This window comes from Salvia splendens, chromosome 3, assembly GCF_004379255.2.
Source record: "Salvia splendens isolate huo1 chromosome 3, SspV2, whole genome shotgun sequence".
Classification (NCBI taxonomy): domain Eukaryota; kingdom Viridiplantae; phylum Streptophyta; class Magnoliopsida; order Lamiales; family Lamiaceae; genus Salvia; species Salvia splendens.
In genome coordinates this window covers 33,294,026-33,320,156 of record NC_056034.1, presented here as the reverse complement: position 1 = coordinate 33,320,156, position 26,131 = coordinate 33,294,026, and the positions used below count along the sequence as shown (strand labels likewise).

The 26,131-nt window shown below is 42.9% G+C and overlaps 2 protein-coding genes across 4 annotated transcripts; one reads left to right on the top strand and one right to left on the bottom strand.

Moving 5' to 3' along the window:
• Nucleotides 1-1,102: 1,102 nt before the first annotated feature.
• Nucleotides 1,103-26,131, top strand: LOC121795729 (MAP7 domain-containing protein 1-like). Of its 3 annotated transcripts, XM_042194325.1 has the most exons (3): nucleotides 1,103-1,700; nucleotides 2,830-2,895; nucleotides 24,817-26,131. In XM_042194325.1, exon 3 carries the CDS (start codon nucleotides 25,105-25,107, stop codon nucleotides 26,050-26,052), a length of 948 nt encoding a protein of 315 aa, XP_042050259.1. In that variant the 5' UTR covers nucleotides 1,103-1,700; nucleotides 2,830-2,895; nucleotides 24,817-25,104; the 3' UTR covers nucleotides 26,053-26,131. The 3 variants fall into 3 exon arrangements, 2 of the variants coding, with proteins under 2 accessions (XP_042050259.1, XP_042050261.1); XR_006049618.1 differs by lacking the exon at nucleotides 24,817-26,131 and having other exon boundaries at nucleotides 2,878-3,410; XM_042194327.1 differs by lacking the exon at nucleotides 2,830-2,895.
• LOC121796892 lies at nucleotides 11,727-12,208 on the bottom strand. Its single transcript, XM_042195660.1, has 2 exons — nucleotides 11,973-12,208; nucleotides 11,727-11,907 (listed from the first exon to the last, which is right to left on the bottom strand). Exons 1-2 carry the CDS (start codon nucleotides 12,206-12,208, stop codon nucleotides 11,727-11,729), a joined length of 417 nt encoding a protein of 138 aa, XP_042051594.1.

Genomic DNA, 26,131 nt, shown 5'->3' with positions numbered 1-26,131 from the left:
TTTAAATTTCTTTATTTATGTATTTTAAAAATATTACTCTCGGTCCCACTTTAGGAGTCCCGGTTTACCGTTTTTGGGTATCCACTTTAAGAGGCCCGATTGGAATATTCCATAAATAGTTATAGGCCTCGCATTCCACTAACCTTTTTCCACTCACATTTTATTATAGAAGACCCATCTTTTATGGTGCATGAACTTTGTCAAACTATCATTTTAGGTCCGTGAACTTTGAAATATAATTTGAGTCCGTCAACTATGAGTTAATATCAATCGAAGTACATTTTTTTTACCATTTTCAAGTTTTTTCGGACGAAAATAACCTCAATACCTTGAAGGGTATATACTTTTAATAAACTTATCACATACTCATATTTTTTTATAAATATCTTTACTATATATTTTTGACGAATTTTTTAAATATGATTTGACCTTCAATACTATCACTTAATTTTGTGACATGCAAGAAAAGTTCATTCTTTAACTGTTTATAATTAAAGAATTTTAACAATATATCAATATTCAAGTATCGTCTATTGACTATGACATTAATTTTTACGAGTATCCATACCTTAAAAATATTTTAAAATTCTTTAATTATAAAAAGTTGAAGAAGGAACTTTTCTTGCATGTCACAAAATTAAGTGATAATATTAAAGGTCAAATTATATTTAGAAAATTCGTCAAAAATATATAGTAAAGATATTTATAAAAAATATGTGTAATACCCCGCTCAAATTAACGTCATTAAACGTTTATAGAGTAAATGAATGTATTAAAACAAGTAGTATTTTAAACTCCTATATTTCGTTGTATTAAAATCCTTGATGAGTTTTAATTTATAGTTAAGCTCCAATGTGAAACTAATTTTGATCAAGAACTTTGATGTGCGAGAAGATACATGAAGCGATAAAATAATTGTTCATGTACATTTATAAATCAGATGGATATTAAATGTCCATTTACAAAATATAGTCATTTCTCTTCAAATGAGAAATTTACTAATTGTATTTAATTTACGATGTTACAAAAATGAGCTAAAATTCTTCGCAAAGTTAGTATTCTATCTTCAGGAAACCCACTTCCTACAAATAACGGAACAAGTCAGAAATGACAGTGCAATAATAATACAGTAACAAAAAAATAACTTTTACTATCTTTAACCATAGTCAACATATGAATAGTGCGGCACTATTCACTGAAAACGACCCGAAGTCATCACCTATGTGTATATATATATATCACATTTTATAATTAAAGTATATATATGCGTACGTAAAGGTGAGTTATTTTCTGCAAAATCTGCAGACAAGAATCAGGCTCAAGGGGGACATATCCCCAAAATCAGGAAGAGCATTGAATTAAAAGATTTCATCAGTCTTTCAATTATTTTCGTTTCACGCGGGTGTCGGCTGAAATTAGTATAAGGAAGGAGAGTTGTAAAGATTTTAGTTTCATAACTTCTCCAACACATAGCTTTACTACACACACCAAAATCCAGTTTCACACTTCTTCAACGCACTCTCAGCTTTTTTTTTTCTACCAAGATCCTACACACCTAAAATCCCTTTTCACCTAAAATTTTAAACGAGTAGACAGAAAAAGTTTTCCACCTTTCCTAGCAAGTTTTCAAGCAAGCATTCTTCAAGAAGGAGAATTTCAAATATGAGCACATTTAAATAATTCTGTATCATTCTTTTGAGGTAATTATTATCAAACCACAAGTTAAATCTTTTCAAGTATGATTTTATCAAGCCTGTCATGATAGCATGAATTCATATATAACATAGAATCACAACTAAGCTTGTTTCATAAACCATCTTTCAACTCTTTCTTTTCAAATTCATGTATGAAACCATTTTATTCTATGCTGAGCCTAATTTACATACAACATATGCAAAGTCTTAGAATCAATAACATAATTAGAAAGTAGGAAAAACTCCTAAAATGTTCTCTTTGGAAGATAAGCAGCTTTGGAAATTTATAACGGAAAATCTAACCGTTCAAATGTAATTTCCTTCAGTCAAAGTGAAGTTAGAAGAGTTGTTTACCTTACTTTAAAATTTCAGAACGACCGGACAATATTTGTACCTCCAATCGTGTACAAAACCGACGTTGTTACTGTTGAAACGACATCCACTTAAAAGTTTAATAACAGAAGATCGAACCGTTAAAGTTTGATCTCCTTCAGTAGGAATGATGATTTATGAGTCATCTACCTTTGGTTAAAATTTCAAGATGATCGGACATTGTTTGGACCTTCGATCATGAAGAAATCCGAGGCTATGTCTTACTAGGCGAAAAAGAGAGAGAGAGAGATAGAGTTAGAAAGAGATGTTGAGCAGATAGAGAGAGGTGGATTTCACGTATAGAGTTTCTGAGATGAGAGCCTCTTTTGAATCATTTAAGCACTTGGACTAATTTTTTTTAGTTCCTTTGTTGTTGGGCCATTTCAAATATATAATTGATTTGGGCCGTATACTTTATTGGTTAACTTTGCTAGTGCTCGATGGGTTAGTTTTTTTTGAACTAATCAATTAATTCTTCATTTGTGATTAATTAATTGTAATATTAGGATTAAATTAATTGCTTGAGATAAAATTCTCTTGATTTAATTTAAGTGAGTTTGTAAGGTTTTTAAGTAAATCCTCAAATTTATTAAATTAATTAATCTCTCGATTAATTAATACCAATAATTAAATCTTCGAATTTAATTAAAGTGAATGAGTTTACGAAAGATAGAAGGAAAATAGGATGCATATCCTAAGAGCATATCATCCGCTATTGTTATTTCCTTGAAGCTAAATAGTTTATTATCTTTTATTGGACAAGGTCCATCGCAAAGAATTTAACTCCAAGTGAGTTAATATTGTTTTACAGAGTTCGGAAGCATACGAGGTGAACTTTTCTATCCTACATACAAATGTGGATAAAAATATGAAGTATATTTGAGATAATATTTATTTATCCAAATGATGTTGTCTTGCCATAAAGGATATTATTTTATGTAATGATGTCTATCTGTTTGTTTATACCAAATGTGCTATGCCAAAAAAAGTAAGAAATAGAATTCGGGTCTAGCAAGGGGAGAGTCCCTACTCGGACTAGTACACACGTGGACTGTGTGTCATCGGTAAGGTTGGCCGATCCGGTGTCCGTGGAAAGTGGCCACTTTCCCGGCACATGAATGTTAAGGTGACCGTAGGAGAACACCATCTCTACGGCACAAGATGTACACATATGGCAAAGAAAAGAAAGAAGTTCCTTCCGCTGTGTATTGAAGCAAATGAAATCCTTTATGTCTCTAAAGAGTCTGATAACTAGCCAGTATGGTCCCCGACTCGAGTCATTGTGATCGAGCCATTCTATTCATGTATTCACCATTTATACTCTACAGACAGAAAGTTCAACCATTAAATCCGTCTTTTCGTACTCAGCCCACATTCTTAATATCCACCCCCAGTCACGGTATATCGAACCTTGCTATAATTAGCAAAGTTGGGTCGTGACAATATGAGTATGTGATAAGTTTATTTAAAATATGCACTCTTCAAGGTATTGATGGTATTTTCGTCCAGAAAATTTTGGAAATAGTAAAAAAGTACTTCGATTGATATTAACTCGTAGTTGACAGACCTCAAATGATATTTTCAAATTTCACGGAACTAAAATGATAGTTTGACAAAGTTCGTGGAGCAAAAAAAGATGTTCCCTCTTTATTACTCCCTTCGTTCCATAGTAGTAGAGTCATTTTGCCATTTTGGTACGTTCCATAGTAATGGAATCATTTCCTTTTTAGTAAAAGTCAACACATTTCTTCTCACTTACTTTTCTCTCTCTCTTTCTTTATCTTCTCTCATACTTTATTATCTTTTTATTTAATATATTACACACATTTTTCTTAATCTCCTTGCCGAAAAGAAATGCCTCCACTACTATGGAACGAAGGGAGTATAAAACTAATACTCCATCCGTCCCAAGATAAGTGATGCGCTTCTTTTTCGCCCTTGTTTTAGAAAAATGACATAAAATAGTTTGGACCCATTCACCTTGGCAGAAATGGCCATAAATGGGCTTAAGCAATGGGTTAGGTTATTGGTTTCATTACTCACGAGCCCGCTAATCTATACATATATAAAGTTTCAGTTTTTTGGATTGACACGTGGCACTGTTTTGGGCGGAAAAATGAAGTTGTTTTATATATATATATATATATATTTGTCTTATTTCATGCAGGTTTGTTACTGTTTTTACACTCAATGTAAAAGTAATTTATGTTTCCAATGTTTCTATTATGTTTTTTTTTCAATTTTTTTATCTATAGGTTTCATTGGTATGTGTACTTAAACCTATTCAATTAAAAATAAATAGGTATTATAGAAAATTACATATATACATATTTGAATAGGAATTGAGATAAAAAAAATACTCCAACTTCCAATGCAACTCGAAACCTGTACAAACATAAAAATAATAGATTAGTTTTCATACATTTATAACATGAACAATAGGATAAAATTAAATAGGTATTATAGAAAATTACTTATATACATATTTGAATATGAATTGAGATTAAAAAATACTCCAAGTTCCAATGCAACTCGAAACCTGAACAAACATAAAAAAATTAGATTAGTTTTCATACATTTATAACATGAACAATAGGATAAAATTATATAACTGAGTTTGTACAACTAAAATAAGAACTGAAAATTATATAACTGCATTTTTACCACTAAAATATGAACTGGAAATATGAACTCTATGTACATGTGTATATTGAAAGTCATCTAGAGATATACATGAAATCTATGCAAGTTTGATAATCATATAGCAAAATGTAAAATATTGAAGAGTGAATGAGCAGTATATTAACACTAAATGGAAAGCATCAACAAAATTAATTAGTCTTGGAAGTCATCTAGACTTATTACAAATCCGAAATATTGGATTAAAAGTCATACATGAAATGTATGCAAGTTTGATTATGATATAACATTAATTAAGAGAAATAGCAAAGAGATAATGATTAGAATATCAACAATCAACAATCAATAAAAAGTATGAACTAAATTCATGAATAATGTTATTGGAAGTGATGAGCAGAAATGGATTTATGATTAGATTGTATTGCAGACAAGTCATCTATAATGTTTTAGTATTTTTATGATTCATGTGCATCTAATAAAAACAATAGAAGTCCATACCTCTCTTAAAATTATCTAATTTCAGAATCTAATATTGCACTTAATAACTGTGTAGATTAATATATAAGAATAATACATCTAATCTTGAACATAACTGTGTAGATTAATAAATAAGAATAATACCTTTTCTGGACAAATTCTGATATTAGTTTGTAAAATCCTTCTTTGGTCTTGTAATTATTTTTGATTATATATCCTGCAAATGAAATCATTTGTCTATTAGTATGTTAATCTGAAAAGAATATAGTTGATAATTTTTTTGGAAAAAACTATTGTTGAACTTGATCTGTGTTTAACTGAAATAGTATAGTAATAATTAAGAATTGTACCTTTTCTGTTGGAATAATTCTGATATGATTTTGTATAATACTTCTCTTGGTTCTTCAAAAGTTTTTGTTATTAAAATCCTGCAAATAAAATCATCTGTTGATAAATATATTAATCTCAAGATAATATATTTTTTAAAGCTTAATCTATAAAATTTATTACCTTTTCAGAGTAATGCCTTCTTCCTCTTCTGTTATTTACTTTTTAGAGTGTAGAATCAAGAAGGGTTCAGGAGTGCAGCACCTTTTGTGCCTTCTTGGTGGGATGGAGTTAGACGCGATGATTGGATCAAGCTATATGGAAGATAACCGAACCGAGTGGATCAGTTAGCAAATGTCGTTGCCACTTGATCAAGGCGTTCTCTCTCGCTCCACCGAAAGAAATATTTATAACTCCCAAACTTGCACTACTTTAACAGTAAAGCGGCAAGTACGGGGTCGATCCCACAGAGAAACCGGTGCGTTGAGTGTGTGAGTAGTGAACAGGGGTCAGCTGCTGCCACGCTTTGAGTTGGGAGTTTAAAACTACTGGGTTACGCTAGTCGGAATGTAAACTAACTACTGGATCAAGTAACTCATCATGCTGGAAAAGGACTTAACTACCTAGGCTTGCTACGAAAACACAAAACACTTTTCCATTCATCATGATTAAACACTGGATCAGACACTTTAAAGCTGGACTAAGCTGGAACAGTAAACAAGATGACGAAAACAAAATAACTCCGATTTTTATACTCAATGCTTTAAAACAGAACTGTGATCATGCGGAATACAAAAACAAGAACTATTCTTAAACTACGAAACAACGAAGAATTGAACTTAAGCAGCTAAAACTGAAAAGTAAGAAAGAAAATCCAGCTGAGAAACTCTCGGTCGAAAACTTGAGACGGCGCCGAACAGATATTGAAGACTCTGTCGCGCTCCCTTCGGTCGCTCTCTTTCTAACTGACCATCTCTCTAACTAAGCTATCTTTGGAACTGGAAAACTAAACTAGAAACAAGGAAAGGAAAAACTAAACTAGAAGCAGAAAGAAAAGAAGATTCCTAATTAGGATGGTGTATCCTCTATTTATAAGCTCGTCGCAACAATCTCCAGCTAGGGTAACGTCTTTAGCAGTGAATATTCGTCCTTGCTGGGATTGAGCGCCTCATCGATTGATACGTGCCCTTCTTCTAGAATGTCGTCCTTGATAACCGTTTGATGATCGCCATCCAGCGCATCAGCCTCACGTGTCTTTCTTCTGGAACGAAGTGGTCCCCAAGCTAACTGCTTGATTACTCCCTTGATCAACCCACCCGTTTTTTGGCCTTTTTCGCCTTCTGTACCAGCTTGATCAGCTTTGCCTTGTTGCCCTTGGTCAAGCGGCATTCCTGCATAATTAACACTCGCTTTGCGCGATAAACTGATCAAGTAGCAACATTTTACCCCTAAACTGATGCATGAAATAAGCCTTATCAAACTGCTCACACTTAAAACATACTTGTCTTCAAGTATAAAAAAAATAAAAGAAAAAGATAAGGCAAATTTCAGGCATGGTTTACTCGTTTCAAGAAAGTGAAAGAAAACGAGAAGAGGAAAGCAAGACTCAAAACAAAAACACATATTCACATAGATGCATTAGACTGAATAAATTTCCAACAATCATACCCGAGGTCGAGGTCAATCCATTCGCCAGCAGCTTATGTTTCTTCTCTTTCGCGTTCACTTGATCAAGGTGTCAGTTTGTCAAGATTGCTCAATTTAAACCAACTGTTGGATTCACTCAGTTACTCATTTCTCTCTAGAGATGTTAGGACTGTTCACTCTGTATTGCAACAAATTTAATACCTCGAATCAGACTGCACAAGATAGTTCCTTAAGGCCTTTGTTTCGGTTGTAATGGGGCTTAAGGGGAGTAAATGAGTTAGGGTAGGGTCCTAGGGGTTCTAAGTTTAAAAATTAAAATATAAACTGTAAAAAGAAAAAAGAAAAACACATGAGTCAAGAGACCAAAGATCTGAACAATTTTACTGGATCAGGCTGAATTATTACCTTGCCACTGGATATTTCTCTTGGTCAAGCCGCGACCTTTAGCCTTTAACTTTTGGCTTATTTCCTAGCTTTTGACTTACTGGGTCAGGTCACAAAAGTTTTCCTGTCCTTTCTTTTTCAAACTTCTCTTTTTCTCTCACTTTTTCCAAATATTTCCAACATTTTTTTTTCTTTTTTTTTTGAACTGATTTCTGACTTGATCAACCTGATTGACTAACTTGCTCAACCCGGCTACCCTTTTAATTTGGCTATTCTATTGCTATCCCTTTTTGTTTTGAAATAATTCATCTCTTGACCCCTTTTCCTCACGTGTTTGTAAAGATGTACAAAGATGTGGGTTTCGGTTTCAAAAGACGGGTAAAAGTGTGTATGGGCTCAACGTGGTTAACTAGGGGGTGCCTTGCTTTGACGAGGCAGGTTCGTGAAACGAAAGAAGAAATGACTCAGTTAGTTAAGTCCTAATGCCTTTAGTCCTTACTATTTGTGCAATTTTCATCTAAATATCAAAAAGTAGCCTCTCGTAATTTTTTTCTTTGTAAAAATAGTAGAAAGTGTTCTACTTTGGATTATAATTCACATATAGAGAGGCTTTCATAGAAGGTTTTAAAATTAAGCATTTTCATCATACTTGCGTCGTTCAAACTGATCAAGTTAGGCAAACAAGTTTCACATGCAAACATACTGTATCCTTTTTCTTACTCTTTTCCAGGCATTCATATCTTTCATTTATCCAATTGCATGCATACTGCCCTAATTATCACTAACTGATTGTTTTGCATTTTTATAAATTGACATGAATGATTCAATTAGGCTAACCCTCCCCCCTCCCACTGCATATTAGCTCGCCCTCGAGCGACTTGATGCAGTGGAAAAAGGGTTAGGCAACGACACAAATTAAACAAATCAAGGAAAACTTCTCACACTTAGGCCAGACACTGGGCTAAGTAGGAGATAGTGCCAAAAAACAAAGCATGTCGAAAAATAGAAAAACATGAACAAAAACACATAGGCAGTAAAAAACGAGCAGAGAATGCATAAACTTCTCACACTTAGACACGACAAAGGTCTAAGTGCGAGATGAATCAAAGTATTTATACAGACCAAATATTCAAATTAAAAAACAAAAATTCTTGAAGTTTGAAACGAGTTGAGTCAGGGTGGATATACTAATTCTTCCGGTGTGGCTGAGCATGTGGAGCAGAGGATGGCCTGGTAGGAGTGAAGGTGCGCCGTCCTTGAGGTGAGCTTGTTGAGGGAGGTGGTGGGCGCCTCACGCTGGGATGTTGCGCCAAGGTGCTGGCTGGGTCGCGGACCGCTTCCAGCATCCTCTCCATCGCCGTCCCAACCCTAGTCATCAGAAACAGTTGGGCTTGGGAATTCTCCACGAGCTACTGCATCATTTTCTCCATACGGAGCTTCCATCCATCTTTAGCTTTAGCAGCCCCCTCTGGCTCAGTCCTCTGGGTGGCCACCACAGCCAGTTGTGGTCTATGTTGCTTGGTCGGGCTCGTTGTGCGTTCAGCTGGCCTCTGCTTCTGCCTCTCCTCCTGTTGGCCCTTTTGTTGCTCCCTCTGGCCGGTAACGTAGAAGCGAAGCTTCCCACCGCGCGTCTTCTCAAGTACCTGTATTCTAACCAAGAAATCCAGGTCAAATAATTCTGGTTTGGGGCATCGACGAGGGCGCTCCACGCTTTCTTGGAACTCCAGGGTCCAATTTCTCCTCAGGTACGCTCCTAGAAGATGGCAGACATTCAGGTGGCGGGCAGGCCGTGTAGCAATCTGGTTGATGGAGTAGGCCAGCCAAAAGCCCAGATGGACTTTCCTCTGCTCTCTCATACTCCACATGAAGTAGAGCTCCGCCAGGGTTATAATAGCCATGGTATTGGCTTGACCCAGCAAGTTGCAGCCTAGGTAGACCTGGGCAAGGCGTAGGGCTGGGTCGGCGATGTGAGTACCCCTGGACTTAGAGGCTTTAAAAGCTGGCGCTCTCTCGTGGCTCAGGGCCTTCCAGACGGCCTGCTGATCGAAGACGGGCTTCAGGTGCGGGAGGCCGATATCACGCCCGAACCACTCCCCGCTGGCTACCTGGGCTTCTGTATAGAGCCCCATCCTAATGGAGAACTCGTTTAAGCTCATCTTTTGGCCACGCCCAAACACCCGGAAAGAGACGCTCCTGGCCTCCAAGTCTGTACTGCCGGTAAACCGGAAAGAAGTGAAAAACTCTTTGGCCAAGACCTCCGGGACGGGGGTCTCATCCACCACTAGGAGCCATTCGAATCCAATGCCGGTAATGTACTCGGCGAAACGCTCCTGCACTCGTATTGTCTCCAGGGAGGGCTGGTGGAGTTTCTTCCTGGCCTTCAGCCGCTTCTAGGTGGTCACCCGCTGGTTGATCTCCTCCTGCCACTTGGGATTGTCAAACTCTAGCATCTGTTGGAGGAGGTCTGCGGTTAGGGCCACAGTTGGTTTGGAGTAGGCAGCGGTAGAGAGTGTTGCAGGCCTTCCTTGTTGCCTCCTGGACGTCCGGGTCCAGCGGAGCGCACGCCCCTAAGTGTCACTGCCCTCATCTCCTTCTTGCGGCAGTGGGGTGGCAGGCTGGTCGGCGTCTCTGATCACTATGCCCTGGTTAGCAGGGTGGCTTTTCTTAGGAGGAGGAAGAACAATTTCCTTCCCCTTTCTCTTCCTCTCTCTCTGTGCATGGCTGTCACCAGCAGGCACCGCACGACGTGGGGCCTTTGTTCTGTCTCCTCCCCCCTCCTCGGCTTATTGGCCCTTAGGGCCTCCGCTTCCTCTAGAAGCCGGTCCATACTCATACGGCGTGTCCGATGATGCAGTGGCTGCTCCTCCCTCTCTGGTTTATCCTCCACACTCGGAATGAAGTTCTATTCCGCCTCCCTTTGTTGTAGTAGAATATCGCCAAGAGGAGGCGGAAAGTCCTCCAGGTCGTCATCATCGATCTCCACCACCTCTACTTGTGGAGGCCCTTGAAACGGGGCAGAGTTAGAACCTCCGCCACTCACAGGTGACGGGATGTTTAGGCGGGTGTGCCTTCTTCTGGTCCGGGGCTAGCCTGGCCAGGATGGCCGATGAGCGGCTCTAACTCCGCTCCTTCCCGCTGCGGGGTAGATACGCCTTGGGTGTAAGCGGCGACAGGTTGTGCAAGGCCCTCCTCCCCTTCCTCTTCGTCGGAGTCGTCCCCACTATACTGTACCAGCGGGAAGACGGGAGTAGGTTTAGGACCGTGGGTAGATTTTGTTTTGGTGGGAGAAGGTGGGGGATTTTGGGATGTGGGAGTTGGAGCGGGATTGTCAGACCAGGAAATTCCTAATTGTACTTTAACGGTGGCATAAGCCGCTGCAGAATCTGTCCCGGTGGGTAAGCTGCGGAGGAGGCGCTCTTGTCGCCTCTGGAAAATGGGGTCCACTTCACGGGGTAGAATGGATTGGCGGTGGGACCGCCGTGGTTGGCGTGGAAGGTCCACGGCCACTACTGCTGGCGCGGGAGCCTCCTCACTGGATGATGTGGTGATTTGTGTAATCTTCATCGTTCTGATTTCTGGGGGGGGGGTTGTTTTCTCTGTCTGTGTGTGGAAGTGGTGGTGCTCTGGCTAGGGTTCTGAAACTTGAGTGAAATGGATGAGAGCAAACAAGCGTACTGTAGGTAGTTGGGAGAAAAAGTAAAGTACAGTGCAGAGAACTCCCTTTTAAAGCCAATGCAGACTGTTGGTATCCGTGTGACTCTTCGAGTACCGGCATGCCTTTTCAGAGCGATAGCTGGCTTGGCTTCCTTGATACGCTACTTCCTCTAGTACGACTTTTCAATGCAATAGTTTGCCTTCTCCGATGTTTCGTCTTTCCGCACTTTTTAAAATGAGCGCGTCCTCTGCCTTGATCAATCAAATCACTGTAACTCACCAATTAAATCCAAATTCCAACTAATCAAGTGGACATGTAGTTCCAGATGAATACTCAATTAATAACCACTTGATCAGTTGCCCCCTTTTTCCAATTAAAAAAAACTAACACACGAAAAATATTTACACTAATTACCAAGGACTTGACCGAGTTCCCCTAGGACGTCACTTGATCAGTTTTGTAGGTTTAGAAATTAGTTGCTTGATCAAGCAGACTACCCAAAGAGTACTCAGTCACTCCTTATACTTGCTTCACTGGTGAGAGTTAGGCATGAGTAGTGGAATGTCGTCCACCACACACACCTCCGTTCCATCTCTATATGGCTTCACCTTATGCCCATTCACCAAAAAGGAAGGCGAATCAGGATCGCTTCCTTGGAGTTCGATTGCTCCATTGGCTCTTATGCCGATGATGGTATAGGGGCCTATCCACCTTGACCTCAACTTCCCAGGCATCAGCTTGAGTATTGACTGGAAGAGTAGTACTTTCTGGCCCACCTTGAGCTCCTTCTTGCGAAGTTCTTGTCATGCCACATTTTTGTCTTCTCTTTATAGCATATGGCAGAGTCGTAAGAGTCAAGGCGGAGCTCCTCAAGCTCTTGCAGCTGCAATCTCCTTTCTTCAGCACCAGACTCGACATTCAGATTCATCTCTTTGATCGCCCAGAATGCTTGATGCTCGACTCCCACAGGCAAATGGCACATCTTCCCGAATACCAGCCGGTAAGGGGACATTCTGATCGGCGTCTTGAAAGCGGTCCTGTACGCCCAAAGCGCGTCTTCAGCCTAGCCATTTGACTGAGGTTCACCAATCTTTCCAAGATCTTTCCTCGTGGGGTTCACCATTTTTTCCAAGATCGCCTTGATCTCCCTGTTAGATACTTCAGCCTAGCCATTTGACTGAGGGTGGTAAGGTGTGGACAGTCGGTGGTGGACGCCATATTTCCTCATCAAAGCTTCGATGGTTCTGTTGACGAAATGAGTCCCTTGATCAGAGATGATGGCTCGCGGTACCCCGTACCGGATAAAGATGTTTGATTTTAAGAACTTGGCTACCTCCCTGGACTCACACTTCCTCGTCGCCTTCGCCTCTATCCATTTGGACACATAGTCCACTACCACCAGAATATAGAGATTGCCTTCAGAAGATGGGAAGGGTCCCATGAAATTCATTCCCCATACATCGAATATCTCACATACTATAATGGGGATCTGTGGCATCTCGTCTCTTGCAAAAATTCCTCCAGTCAGCTGGCATCTTGGGCATCTCTTGCAGAACTCGTACGCGTCTTTATGTATGGAGAGCCAGTAAAAACCACTGTCAAGTACCTTCCTTGTTGTCTTCTTTGGACCGAAATGACCACCACAAGCTAGTGTGTGGCAGTGGACCAACACGTCCTCTTGTTTCCAATCTGGTATGCAGCGTCAGATGACTTGATCCGCCCCCATCTTCCACAAATACGGATAATCCCAATAGAAGTATCGGGAGTCGCTCTTGAGCTTCTGCTTCTGTGCCCTTGTGACTTCATCATTTCTGGGCAGCTCGCCCGTCACCAGATAGTTGGCCATGTCTGCAAACCATGGCTCCTTTTGCCTGTGTTGGATCTCTCCCCCTTGGTCAGCTTGATCAATCCGCTCAGCTCGGTTGATCCACTGAAGGCTGGACGTTGACTTGATCAGGTACAAGTGCTCCTCAGGGAAAGCGTCGGGAATGGCTTCCCCATTGTCTTCATGCATAATTAGACTTAAGTGATCAGCCACTCTATTCTCGCTCCCCTTCTTGTCAACTGCCTCACAGTCAAACTCTTGTAGCAGGAGTACCCATCTAATCAGCCGCGGTTTTCACTCTTTCTTCGCCAGAAGGTATTTGATCGCCGATTGATCGGTGTAGACAATCACCTTTGAGCCCAGCAGGTAGGGTCTGAACTTCTCAAAGGCATAGACTACTGACAGCATCTCCTTCTCGGTCGTATCGTAATTCTTCTGTGCTTGATTTAGAGTCTTTGAAGCGTAGAAGATAACATAACTTTTCCCATCGATCTTTTGACCCAAGACTACCCTTACTACATAATCACTTGCATCGCATATCACCTCGAAGGGCCGACTCCAGTCGGGGGCGCGGATAATCGAAGAGCTAATCAGTCTGTCTTTCAATAGCTGGAAGGTGGCCTTGCAATCATCAGAAACCTCGAACCCCACATCATTTTCGAGCAGCCTTGTCAAGGGCTAGGCTATCTTCGCTAAATCCTTGATAAATCTCCTGTAAAAGCCCGCATGACCCAGGAAGGCTCAGATCTTTGATTCGTCGGGTATGGGAGCTTCGCTATAACCGCCACTTTGGCTTGATCCACTTCTATCCCTCTTCTTGACACCACGTGGCCCAGGACTATTCCTTCAGTGACCATGAAATGGCATTTTTCAAAATTTAAAACCAAGTCCTTTTGCTGGCACCTTTCCAGCACTCTGTTTAGGCTATGTAGCCCTTGATCAAATGTGTCCCCATAGACGGTAAAGTCGTCCATGAAGATCTCTATACAGTCCTCCAACAAATAAGAGAAGATGCTCATCATGCATCTTTGGAAAGTGCCTGGGGCGTTGCAGAGGCCAAACGACATCCTTCTGTAGGCGTAGGTGCCGAAAGGGCAGGTGAAAGTGGTCTTTTCTTGATCCTCCGGATTCACCGCGATCTGAAAGTATCCACTGTACCCATCAAGGAAACTGAAATATTGTTTCCCCGCCAATTTCTCAAGCATCTGGTCAATGAATGGCAGAGGGAAGTGATCCTTCTTTGTGGCAGCGTTTAGCTTCTTGTAATCAATGCACATCCTCCATCCGGTGACTGGTCTTGTTGGAATCAACTCATTCTTCTCATTTTTCACGACCTGTATTCCTCCCTTCTTCGACACCATATGGACCGGACTGACCCAGTTGCTATCCGGGATGGAGTAGATGATCCCTATGGATACCAGCTTGACTATCTCTTTGAGTACCTCTTCCCTCATATTAGGGTTGAGTTTGTGCTGCTGGTCACGATGGGGCTTAGCTCCTTCTTCCAGCCTGATATGATGCATGCATAAATCTGGACTGATCCCCACCAGATCTGTCAGCTTCCACCCGATGGCCTTCTAATTCTTTCTCAGCACTTCCAGCAATATGTCTTCCTGCCCCTGGGTAAACTAACTGTTGATAATAACGGGCTTCGTTTCGTCTTCCCCCAAATAGGCGTACTTCAAATGTGCTAGAAAGGGCTTCAATTCCTTCGCGGGTGTTGTCGTTTCAGTAGGCAGAGGATTCTCTTCTGTTTCTCTTCTCAGTGGCTTGCCTTGATCAGGCAGCTTCTCGAGGCTAGACACTTGAGCTTTCCCGCTTGACCCAGCTGGTCATGGCCGGTCGGAAAAATCCATCACCGCTTTCGCGATGGCTTGATCATCCATTTCACCGACGTTCATGGCTTCATACCATTCGATGACTTCTCTCTCAACTTCCTTGTCCGCGGCGGAGTCTGTGAACTGCCATTGTAAGAACTCCTCTTCCAGATACTCCTGTACCAGCGGCTTGGTGACATCCACTAAATACCCATTTTCATTGTCTGTCGGCATCTTCATTGCTTCGTTGATGTTGAACGTAAACTGTTCTCCGTTGAAATCCAAATTGATCATCCCATTGCGGACGTCTATTAAAGTGCTGGCTGTTGACAGGAACGGTCTTCCCAACAGAACTCCGCTGGACTTCTTAACTGCTGGCTCTGTCATCTTGATGACGAAGAAGTCGGCTAGGTACAGAAAATTGTTCACCTTCACGATTACATCTTCCAGAATTCCCTTCGGGTGAATGCAAGATCTGTCGGCTAGCTGTATAATGATGTCGGTGTCGACTAGCTTAGCCTCTCCCAGCTTCTTATAAATAGCATACGATAGAACGTTGATAGATGCCCCTAATTCGCACATGGCGTGCTCCACTTGAATATCCCCAATTGAAATCGGGAGTGTGAACATCCCTGGGTCGGTCTTCTTTGAGGGGAGGTTGCTCCGCTGGATTACTGCAGAGACATTCTCATCTTTGATCATTCTCCCATCTTCATTTACCTTCCCCGCCAGGTAGTCCTTGATAAACTTGCTGATAGGGGGCATCTTTAACGCCGTCAAGAGTGGCACCTTGACTTCCACGTCTTTGAACATACTGGCCACATCGATTGTGGCGTCTTTCTTCCTGGTCAACATTCCGCGGTATGGGTACGACTTGACCTTCTCGGCTTCTTCTCCTTGACTCTCTCCTGAGGTCTCGCCGTCCACTTTCGCTTTCCCTTTATCTCTTCCTTTGGCTTGATCAGCTCCATTGGACTCTCCTTCTTCTTGGTGGCTCTGTCCAGGCATAGACACTGGGGACACCGCAGGTGGGCTGGGGCTCTGGTATACCTTTCCTGACCTCAGGGAGACTTCACTTATGTTCTCACGCCCAGGCTGCTGCACAGTTGCAGGGATTTTCCCTTCGTTCCCTCTCAGCTCTCCCAGCGACATGACAACTTGAGATAATTGCTTCGTAAGCATGTCCAGCGCTGCCCTTTGCTCCTTCTGAGCCTCCAGAATTTCTCGCATCGCATCATTAGGATGGTGCGGAACCATCATTTCTCCCATAGTGCTCTGGCTGGTACTGTGGCTGGTTATGTTGTTGGTTGCCTCTTTGATGTGGTGGGACATAGCTAACCACTTGGTTGTTCGGTTGTCTCCCTTGGTTGCTTGACTGGGGGCCTTGATGTCTGTATCCCCAGTTTCACTCCTGCTGTCTGCTTGACCAGTTATGCTGTCCTCCACTAGACCAGTTCCCTTTACGGCCGCTTGACCAACAGCCTTGTGGTCCACCTGACCAGTTCGCTTGACCACTCTGCTTCTGTTCCCTTCGTTGTTTGATCTCTTTTGGTTCCGAGCGGGCCAATTGGGCTGCCCTTTAGAGGATTGTATCTGTTGTATCGATGGTTGAGGCAGTTGGCTTTGGTTCTGATCACTCCACCTGAAATTGGGATGGTCTCTCCACGGAGCATCCCTCTGCTTTCCCTGGATCCAGTTGCCACTTGCGTTCTAATGACCGATGGCATTCACCTGCGGTTGTGGCTCCGCTTCAGGAGGGAACTCGCAATAATAGTAATGGTGCTCCTCTGGCGGTGGCGGCACATAAGGCTTCTCCTTGGGTGCAGGCGGTGGAGGCGCTCTGGATTTTTCTACTGCCTCTAGCAGCTTCTTCTCCATCTGCTCAAATTGAGCCTCTAGCTTCTCGTCACTTCTTTCCTCCGCTGCGTGCACGGCCCCTCGTCTGTATTGGCCATGGGAGGTTTCATATGATCTCTTCGCTTCGATTAGCCTCTCCAGAATACTCTTCGCTTGACTGAATGGGGTTTTTGAGAAATCCCCTTGAGCTGCTAGGTTGAGATCGTTCTTGTTGTCCACTGTGAGTCCGCCGTAGAAGGTTGAATAGACCTCACGATCTCCCATCTTGTGGTTGGGGCACGCTTGAAGCAGCCCCTGAAATCTATCCCAGTATTTCCCCAGAGGTTCATCATACTCCTGTCTTGCCTCTGTGATCTCTCTCTTCAGGGCGCTCGTCTTCGACGCTGGGAAGAAGCGGTCTAAGAATATCATGCGAAACTCAGCCCGTGTTCTGATTGATCCCTCTGGCAACCTCGATAGCCAGACTCCTGCGTCGCCATTCAAGATGAAGGGTATAGCCTTGAGCCTATAATCTTCGTATGTGGATCCAGCCGGCACGGGCTGAATATCACAATATCTGCAAAATTCTTCCAGAAAGGCGTAAGGACACTCCTTCGAGATGCCATAAAAATTTGACAATACGGCTAGCAGCCCTGGTTTGATTGCGATCGTCCGCATTCCTGGAGTAATAGCGATGGCATGGGTGGGCTCCTTCTCATCGTGGGCATGCAGGGAGCCAATTACTGAATCATTATCGACGAGGGCCATATCTGCTTCTGCTTATTCAAATGGTGGTGGTTTAGGTGGCGTGGGTTGTTCTCCCTCTTCCTCACTGGTCAGCTGTTCTGCGGCTACTGCTTCTAATGCGGCTCTGTAACGGGTGGTAACAACACCGGCTTCCTGGACTCGCCAATGAGCGTTTGTATCTCTGTATATGAGAGGATGATTCCAGTGTCCTCCCCGGTGGTACCTTCTCATAAAAGTAAAGAAGAACAAATTAGAAAAGAAGGAAATAAAACTATTTGCACCTATGTAATAACACCATGTCTCCATTGCAACCGCCATTTTTGGTGGGATGGAGTTAGACGCGATGATTGGATCAAGCTATATGGAAGATAACCGAACCGAGTGGATCAGTAAGCAAATGTCGTTGCCACTTAATCAAGACGTTCTCTCTCGCTCCACCGAAAGAAATATTTATAACTCCCAAACTTGCACTACTGTAACAGTAAAGCGGCAAGTACGGGGTCGATCCCACAGAGAAACCGATGCGTTGAGTGTGTGAGTAGTGAACATGGGTCGGTTGCTGCCTCACTTTGAGTTGGGAGTTTAAAACTACTGGGTTACGCTAGACGGAATGTAAACTAACTACTGGATCAAGTAACTCATCATGCTGGAAAAGGACTTAACTACCTAGGCTTGCTACGAAAACACAAAACACTTTGCCATTCATCATGATTAAACAATGGATCAGAGACTTTAAAGCTGGATTAAACTGGAACAATAAACAAGATGACGAAAACAAAATAACTACGATTTTTATACTCAATGCTTTAAAACAGAATTGTGATCATGCGGAATACAAAAACAAGAACTATTCTTTAACTACGAAACAACGAAGAATTGAACTTAAGCAGCTAAAACTGGAAAGTAAGAAAGTGAATCCAGCCGTGAAACTCTTGGTCGGAAAATTGAGACGGCGCCGAACAGATATTGACGACTCTGTCGCGCTCCCTTCGGTCGCTCTCTTTCTAACTGACCATCTCTCTAACTAAGCTATCTTTGGAACTGGAAAACTAAACTAGAAACAAGGAAAGGAAAAACTAAACTAGAAGCGGAAAGAAAAGAAGATTCGCAACATTTTACCCCTAAACCGATGAATGAAATAGACCTTATCACTTCTTTCTGTAATGATTGATTCTTCTATTCTCTCTCCTTCTCCTTCCATATGAGATGTATTTTGTATCCTTTCTTCTTCCTCTTATTTTTGACATATTCTGATTTAGGTTGCAGATTTGAAGAGGTTTATAGGCGTGTGATAAGTCGTATTCTAGGCCTTGGTTACTAGTCAGTATGATGTGCATAATTGATTATATCTGCAAAATAGTTGCTCAAAGTGTGCAGGTTAAGTGTTCTAGCCAGTAGGCAAAGCTTCAGATACTTCAGGTGAAAAGGGCGTCAGAACGATTACATACTGACCAGTATGCATGCAAAAATGGCTCGAGATGGAGAAGAAGGATAGCTGGGACTGATCAACCACAATTAAGGGCAAAGAAGTCATCTCGCCACGAGGTTTTACCCTAAAATCAAGGGTAAGCCTCCCTATAAAAGGAAGCCACTTGGAGAGAGAGAAGGCACGAATTCATCATCATCACTCTTAGGTAGAATTCTCTCGGTAGTTCAGTCCTTCAGCCCAGTACAGAGTCTCGTTCCTCGCCACAGCCATGGTCACTTGAAGATCATCAGTTCGCCGGAGTTCCATTCTCTCGTTCCAGTCAGCACGATCGTAGTTAGCAGATCCATCGCCCGGAGTGGCAAAAACAATCTTTATTTACTTTCTAGTTAATCTTGTTTGTTTTCTCTACGTTGGATCTTTCGCATTTCCAGTATTTTACTTATTTTGAAGTCTTGGTTGTGATCCAAACGTTTTCTAAATGCTATGAAGTTGTTTTCCAGCATCGGTTCATGTTTGTTTTCGCTTCTTTCTGCCTAGATAGCTTAGATCTAGCTGTTACGGTAATTTCCAGTGTGGAATCGCATGTTTTAACTTCTGTAGTTAATTTCTCTGAGTTTGCAAGTCTAGATAGCTGTTAGATTTTAGATCTGAATTAGTTAAGTGCGAAAACCCAATTTACGTGATTTCTGCCACCCTGCATGTTGACCAGTAAGCATAATTGCAGTTTCAGTGTTCGTTCATGAAATCTGAGATTGTTGATCTGAGTTTATTCATGTTGAAAAAGATAACATCCACACCCAAGTTTGGGACCACTCTTACTTTTTAACAACTTTTTACTTTTGTCCTTACTTTTCAGCTGTTACTTTTCAGATCTACAGGTCTAGTCACCTAACTACCTCTTTTCCTCTGATATTCCGTTTAGCCTTTTATAGTAAACTCGTACCTTCCACATTTATTAGCCAAACATCATGTTCCCCACTCACACGTACACAACCGCCTGTCCAACACCTTTCCCACCTCCTAGTCAGTAGAGTACCACCTTAAATTCCAGTCTAGATAAGTCTCAACCCAAAGCGTGGTAGTTAACCAAACCTTTCCAGAATATCACCGCAATGACTCCAACCGTCACCATCTCTGTGGGATTCGACCCCTACCTTCACTATACTACCCAGTAGAAGAGGGTTAATAAATTATTGATACCAGGTTTAAGTTTAGCAGGGTCTTCCATACTGATCAGTAGGATACACCCTTTGCTTGAAACGACACCTGCACAAACCTGCTCTTTCAAATGGCGCCGTTGCGGGGGAAGGATGGCGTTATTAGTAGCTATTGTGCGTGATACTTTGGCGTATATATTGTGGATAACTTTTTCTCTTTCTTTTTATTTCAATTTATGAGAAGCAACTCGCCTCCTGACCAGTGGAGGCCGAAGATACTTCAGCGAGGATCTATACTCGTAACCACTCGATCCGGCTTGTCGACGGCTTTGTCTGACTTAGGTTCGAGTAGTGATGAGGAGGTCCATGGAGGACATGATGGGAGAATTGCTCGCGTCGCAGCAAGGTATCAAGGGCGAGTTGCAATCCCACAACGAAGTCATGCAGAGGATGCAAAATGCCCAGAAGGAACATAAAGCGAAGATTCCAAGAAGGTTGCTGAGGGACCGGTAGAGGAGAAAAAGGGGGAGAAACCATTCCCTTTCGGCTTTGTTACAAAAAGAAAAAAGGAGAACCCGGTGGACTACTTGTCGATTTTTGGGAAATTGGATGTCACCATACCATTCCTCCAAGCCGTGAAGCTACCCCCACTTGGGAAATTCATTCAGAAATTCATAGCAGGGAAAGCCCAGGAGGATGGGAAGATCATGGTAGAAGGGATCGCGTCTGCAATTGTGCAGGAGAAGCTACCGCCCAAGAGGGCCGATCCAGGTATGTTCACTTTGCCTATAACTATAGGAGATGTGAAAGTCGAGCATGCAATGTGTGATCTTGGAGCTTCTATTAATGTCATGCCTTTGTCAATCTATAACCGATTGAAGGGAGTTAGATTGTCGAGTACTAGGGTGTTGATCCAACTGGTTGATAGGTCATGCATAAGTCCTGAGGGTGTTTTAGAGAATGTGTTGGTTAGAGTGCATGATTTTACCTACCCTGCTGACTTTTATGTGATCAAAATGAGTGAGTCCGAGGCTAGGGAATCTAGTGGCATATTGTTAGGAAGGCCATTTTTGAGGACGGCCAAGACAATAGTAGACATGGCTGAGGGAACAATTTGCATTGATTTTCATGGGGAGAAGTTTACTTTTGATATCAATGAGGCCATGAAAAAGCCTATTGATTCTGAAAATGTATGCTATGTTGATGTGATTGACCTCTTAGTCCAAGATTTTCTTGAGACCGAACTATTGCAGGAGAAACTCCAAGCTTTAGATGTGTATGAGCAAGCTGACGTAGAAGCCGCTGCATGGTGTGATCTGATCAGTAGCCAAGGGTTGACCGATGAAGAGATAGAGGGAGCAAATAAGGACTTCTGCCAGAAATCAGAATTTATTGGAGCCGCAGGGGCCAAGCTACCAGTCAGTATAGAGGAACCCCCAGGGGGAGAATTAGAAAAAGAAAGAGAAGCTGAAAGAAACCCTCTACCCGAAGACACACTTCCACCCCAAGTCGAGCTGAAGAAACTGCCATCGAATCTGAAGTATGCTTTCCTCAGAGAGGAGAACTCATATCCAGTGATCATCAGCAGCAGCCTTACAAAGGAACAAGAGGCGAGGCTACTGACTGTGCTGAGCAAGAACAAGAAAGCGATTGGATGGAGCCTTACAGATTTAGTGGGAATAAGCCCCAATGTCTGCATGCACCACATTAGGCTGGAAGATAGAGCAAAGGCACATCGAGATACCCAAAGAAAGGTAAACCCCAACATGCGAGAAGAAATATTGAAGGAAATCTTGAAATTGTTGTCGCTAGGGATTATCTATTCAGTGCCGGAAAGTGTGTGGGTCAGCCCGATCCACATGGTTCCAAAGAAGTCGGGAATCCAAGTCGTTCAAAATGAGAGGAATGAGCTGATCCCGACGAGGCTAGTCACGGGTTGGCGAATGTGCATCGATTACCGAAAGCTGAACAATGCAACGAGGAAGGACCATTTCCCTTTGCCTTTCATCGACCAAATGTTGGAGAGGCTAGCTGGTAAGAAGTACTTTTGCTTTTTGGATGGATACAGCGGATGGACCAGGATAAGACTACATTCACTTGCCCATTCCCTATGCATACAGACGCATGCCTTTCGGCCTATGTAACGCTCCAGGTACCTTTCAACGATGTATGATGAGCATATCCTCCGATTTGATTGAGGACTGCATAGAGATATTCATGGATGACTTCACGGTCTACGGAGACTCTTTCGACTCTTGCCTTCATCATTTGGACATAGTTCTAGAAAGGTGTCAAACAAAATGTCTGGTTTTGAATTTTGAGAAGTGTCATTTTATGGTCACTGAGGGGATTGTTCTAGGACACGTGGTTTCAAAGAGGGGAATCCAGGTGGATCGAGCCAAGGTGGATGTTATATCCAAATTACCGTTCCCTACTGATCAGAAGGGGATAAGGGGTTTTCTAGGGCACGCCGGGTTTTATCAAAGATTTATCAAGGATTTCTCCAAGATCGCCCAACCCCTTACCCGACTTCTTCAGAATGAAGTGGAGTTCGTCTTTGATGAGCAATGCAAGGCCGCTTTCAACCTTCTCAAGGAAAAGCTGATATCCGCACCTATCATACGGGCTCCTGACTGGGACTACCCTTTCGAAGTGATGTGCGACGCCAGCGATTATGCAGTGAGAGCCGTACTGGGTCAGAAGATCGATGGGAAGAGGTACGTAATTTTTTATGCATCTAAGACACTGAATCAAGCCCAGCGGAATTATGATACCACTGAAAAAGAGATGCTGGCAGTGGTGTATTCTTTCGAAAAGTTCCGGCCATATTTGTTGGGATCCAAGGTCATCGTTTATACTGATTATGCAGCGATTAAGTATCTGATTGCCAAGAAGGAATCCAAACCCCGCTTGATCCGATGGGTCCTCTTGTTACAAGAATTTGATTGGGCAGTGGAAGATAAGAGATGAGTCGAGAACAAGGTGGCGGACCATTTAAGTAGAATAGCGCAAGATGGAAAAAAGTGAAGAGGTGCACGACAAGTTTCCAGAAGAGCATTTATGTGAGGTAATTTTTGAGGTCAGGAAGATTGACTGGGAAGAAGTGATGAATCTTACTGGCCAGTACGATACATGAAAAGGAAAAGAAAAGGTATGGCAAGAACCATGGTATGCAGACCTAGCCAACTACCTAGTGACTGGAGAGCTTCCAGAAGTACCGAGTATTACTAAGGCCCAAAGAATGAAGATCAAGAGTGAAGCAAAATACTACTTTTGGGACGACCCATATCTTTGGAGAGTGGGATCCGATCAAGTGATAAGGAGGTGCGTTCCTGACTGGGAGCAAAGGGACGTTCTGATCCATTGCCACTCGTTAGCATGTGGAGGACATTTCGGATCCAAGAAGACGGCAAGGGAGATTCTGGATAGTGGCTTTTATTGGCCAACCCTCAACAAGGATGCGTACGAGTTCTACAGAAGTTGTGAGCGCTGTCAACTGACCGGTGGGATATCTGCGAAAGACGAGATGCCCCAAGTTCCGGTAATTGTATGTGAATTGTTTGACATTTGGGGAATGGACTTCATGGGTCCGTTTCCTTCGTCCTATGGCAATTTGTATATCCTGGTTGCAGTGGATTACGTCTCCAAGTGGGTAAAAGCCAAGTCCACACGCACGTGTGAAGCAAGGGAGGTGGCCAAGTTTCTAAAGAGTCACATTTTCAGCCGATTCGGAGTGCCAAGGGCGATCATATCGGATCAAGGTACACACTTCTGTAATCGCACAATTGAAGCCTTAATGAAAAATACGGTGTGCACCACAGACTATCAAGCCCCTACCATCCACAAGCAAACGGTCAAGCGGAGATTTCTAACCGCGAGATAAAGAAGATTTTGGAGAAGACTGTCAATCCTTCTAGGAAGGACTGTAGTGTAAGGTTAGAAGATGCTTTATGGGCATATCGGACAACCTACAAGATCCCCATAGGGATGTCCCCGTACCAGATTGTTTTTGGAAAGATGTGCCACTTACCAGTGGGAATTGAACACCGGGCATACTGGGCAGTACAACAAGTGAATATGGATGCTACAGCCTGTGAACAGGAAAGGAAGCTGCAGTTGCAGGAGCTTGAGGAATTTAGATTGGAGTCGTTGACTCAGCCATGTGGTACAAGGAGCGAACCAAACTATGGCACGACAGGAATCTGAGGACCAAGGATCTCCATGTTGGGCAGAAAGTACTACTCTTCCAGTCGAGACTGAAGCTCATGCCTGGGAAACTCAAACCGAAATGGACAGGGCCCTATGTCATCACCTCACTCCGTTCCAATGGAGCAGTAGAAATTTCAGGGAGTCTTCCTAACTCTGAATCTTTTATTGTGAATGGGCATAGGCTAAAAGTATTTAGGGACAACAGTGATGTGGCTGTGGTGGATGAGATTCCACTGCGACCACACACTCAGGGTTCATACTGACCGGTAGGATAGGGATTGGAATTCCACTGGGCTAGCTCTTTTCAGCGTAACTTACATATGCTGGCTAAGTAGAATTCCAATTTTCCTAAGGAAGATGTAAATATGGTACATATTTGGTAGTTAATTGGTTTGAACCTTTGCATGCTAGTTAGTTTTAAGAAAAACCAAAAATATTTTTCAAACCTCAAATATTAATTGGGAGTACGTACTGACCATCAGAATACCATTTTGGTGAAACTCCTATTTTATTTAAGTGTCATTTTTACTTTATTTCTAATCTAGGAAATATAGGGGGAATTCATTAAGGGACGAATTTGAATTTGTGGACTTTTTGCAGCTTTTGCAGGGTGGCAGCGGCTGGAAGGGGTGCGTGAGCCGAGAGAGTGGACACGCCGACCAATCAGGAGTCAGTATTCTCAACCGCCTCTCCCTCGAAACGATGCGGTTTGGAACCGCCTATAACCGGTTGCAAACCCACAACTGCCCTATTCCAACCCATAACCAGCCGTCTCCCCCATTTTCACTTCACAATTTCACTCTGCAACTTTTCTCTTTGCAAAATTTCCACCATCACCCCACAAACACCAACCCCCACTTCATACCCAGAACTACACAGATCTAAGCCATGGGAAGGAAAGCATTCGCAACAAAAATCAAACCCACTTCAACCCGTAGGGAAGAAAAACCAGAATCACCACCGCCGTGGGAAGAACGGCCGCCGAGCCCACAACCGCAACCGCAACCATCGGAGCCGACTCCTCAAGCGCCAACAATGGTCTCCTTGGAAGCAATGGCGGCGTTTCTTCGACAGTGGGACCCCAATATGGATTGGTTGGCGGCGCTGGCCGGTTTGAGTCAAATCGGGGGACAAGAAAGAGTAATCGGAGAAAATCCTTCAGAACCGATTGTGCCATCTACAGCAACACTCCCCACCCCGATTGCGACTTCCTCCGGAATTCCACCAGAAAGAGAAGCTCCATCGACTACCCCACCACCTAAGTCCTCGGAACCCTCAGAAACTCCACAACACAGTGATTCAATGGAGATTGACCCCATTTCAGCTCATTACGATTCCGACTCGGAAGAACGTGAAGCGAGGAAAGGTCAGGAACAGGGGAGCCTACAGGGAGCAGTAGAGTCAGAGGAAACGCTGACGGCGGGAGTCGTTCCCCGAAAAGTGGCGAGGGAGGAGATAGATCTGAACGAATTAGCCAAGAAGCAAGACCTAATGACCGATGAGGAATTTCAGGCTATTTTAGATGATGTCAATCGGATGGAAGATGACACTGCCGTGGTGGCTGAGGGGCTAGACCTCGCATCACGAGCAGTAGGAGAGAGTGAAGAAGCCGAAGAAGGAAACCGCTCGGAAAGCCAAGCTAGGGAGGAAGAGATTATGCCGGAATCACCCCAGCCAGAAGCAGAGAGGGGTGATACATCTATTCAAGCACAGGAAACGAAAGCAAAAGAAACAGAAGCAAGACCAGAAGTACCCAACCCAGTGGCACCTCCGGTGACAAAACCGAAGGCCGTCAAGAGGAAGTTGGTGTTGAAGGGCGAACCTAAGGCTAGATAGCCAAAGCCGCAAAGGGTATCTCAACGATGCTTAGGGAAGTGGGCACCTAGTAAGGCGAAGCCGAACACAGAGGCAGATC

What these genes read in the sequence shown, in the direction of transcription:
- LOC121796892 (XM_042195660.1), bottom strand. Translation starts at nt 12,208, where the DNA reads ATGTCCCCTTACCGGCTGGTATTCGGGAAGATGTGCCATTTGCCTGTG. An exon ending in TTCGCAAGAAGGAGCTCAAG is followed by an intron (nt 11,908 to 11,972) that starts GTGGGCCAGAAA and finishes GTTGAGGTCAAG; the next exon opens with GTGGATAGGCCCCTATACCA.
- LOC121795729 (XM_042194327.1), top strand. Translation starts at nt 25,105, where the DNA reads ATGGGAAGGAAAGCATTCGCAACAAAAATCAAACCCACTTCAACCCGT.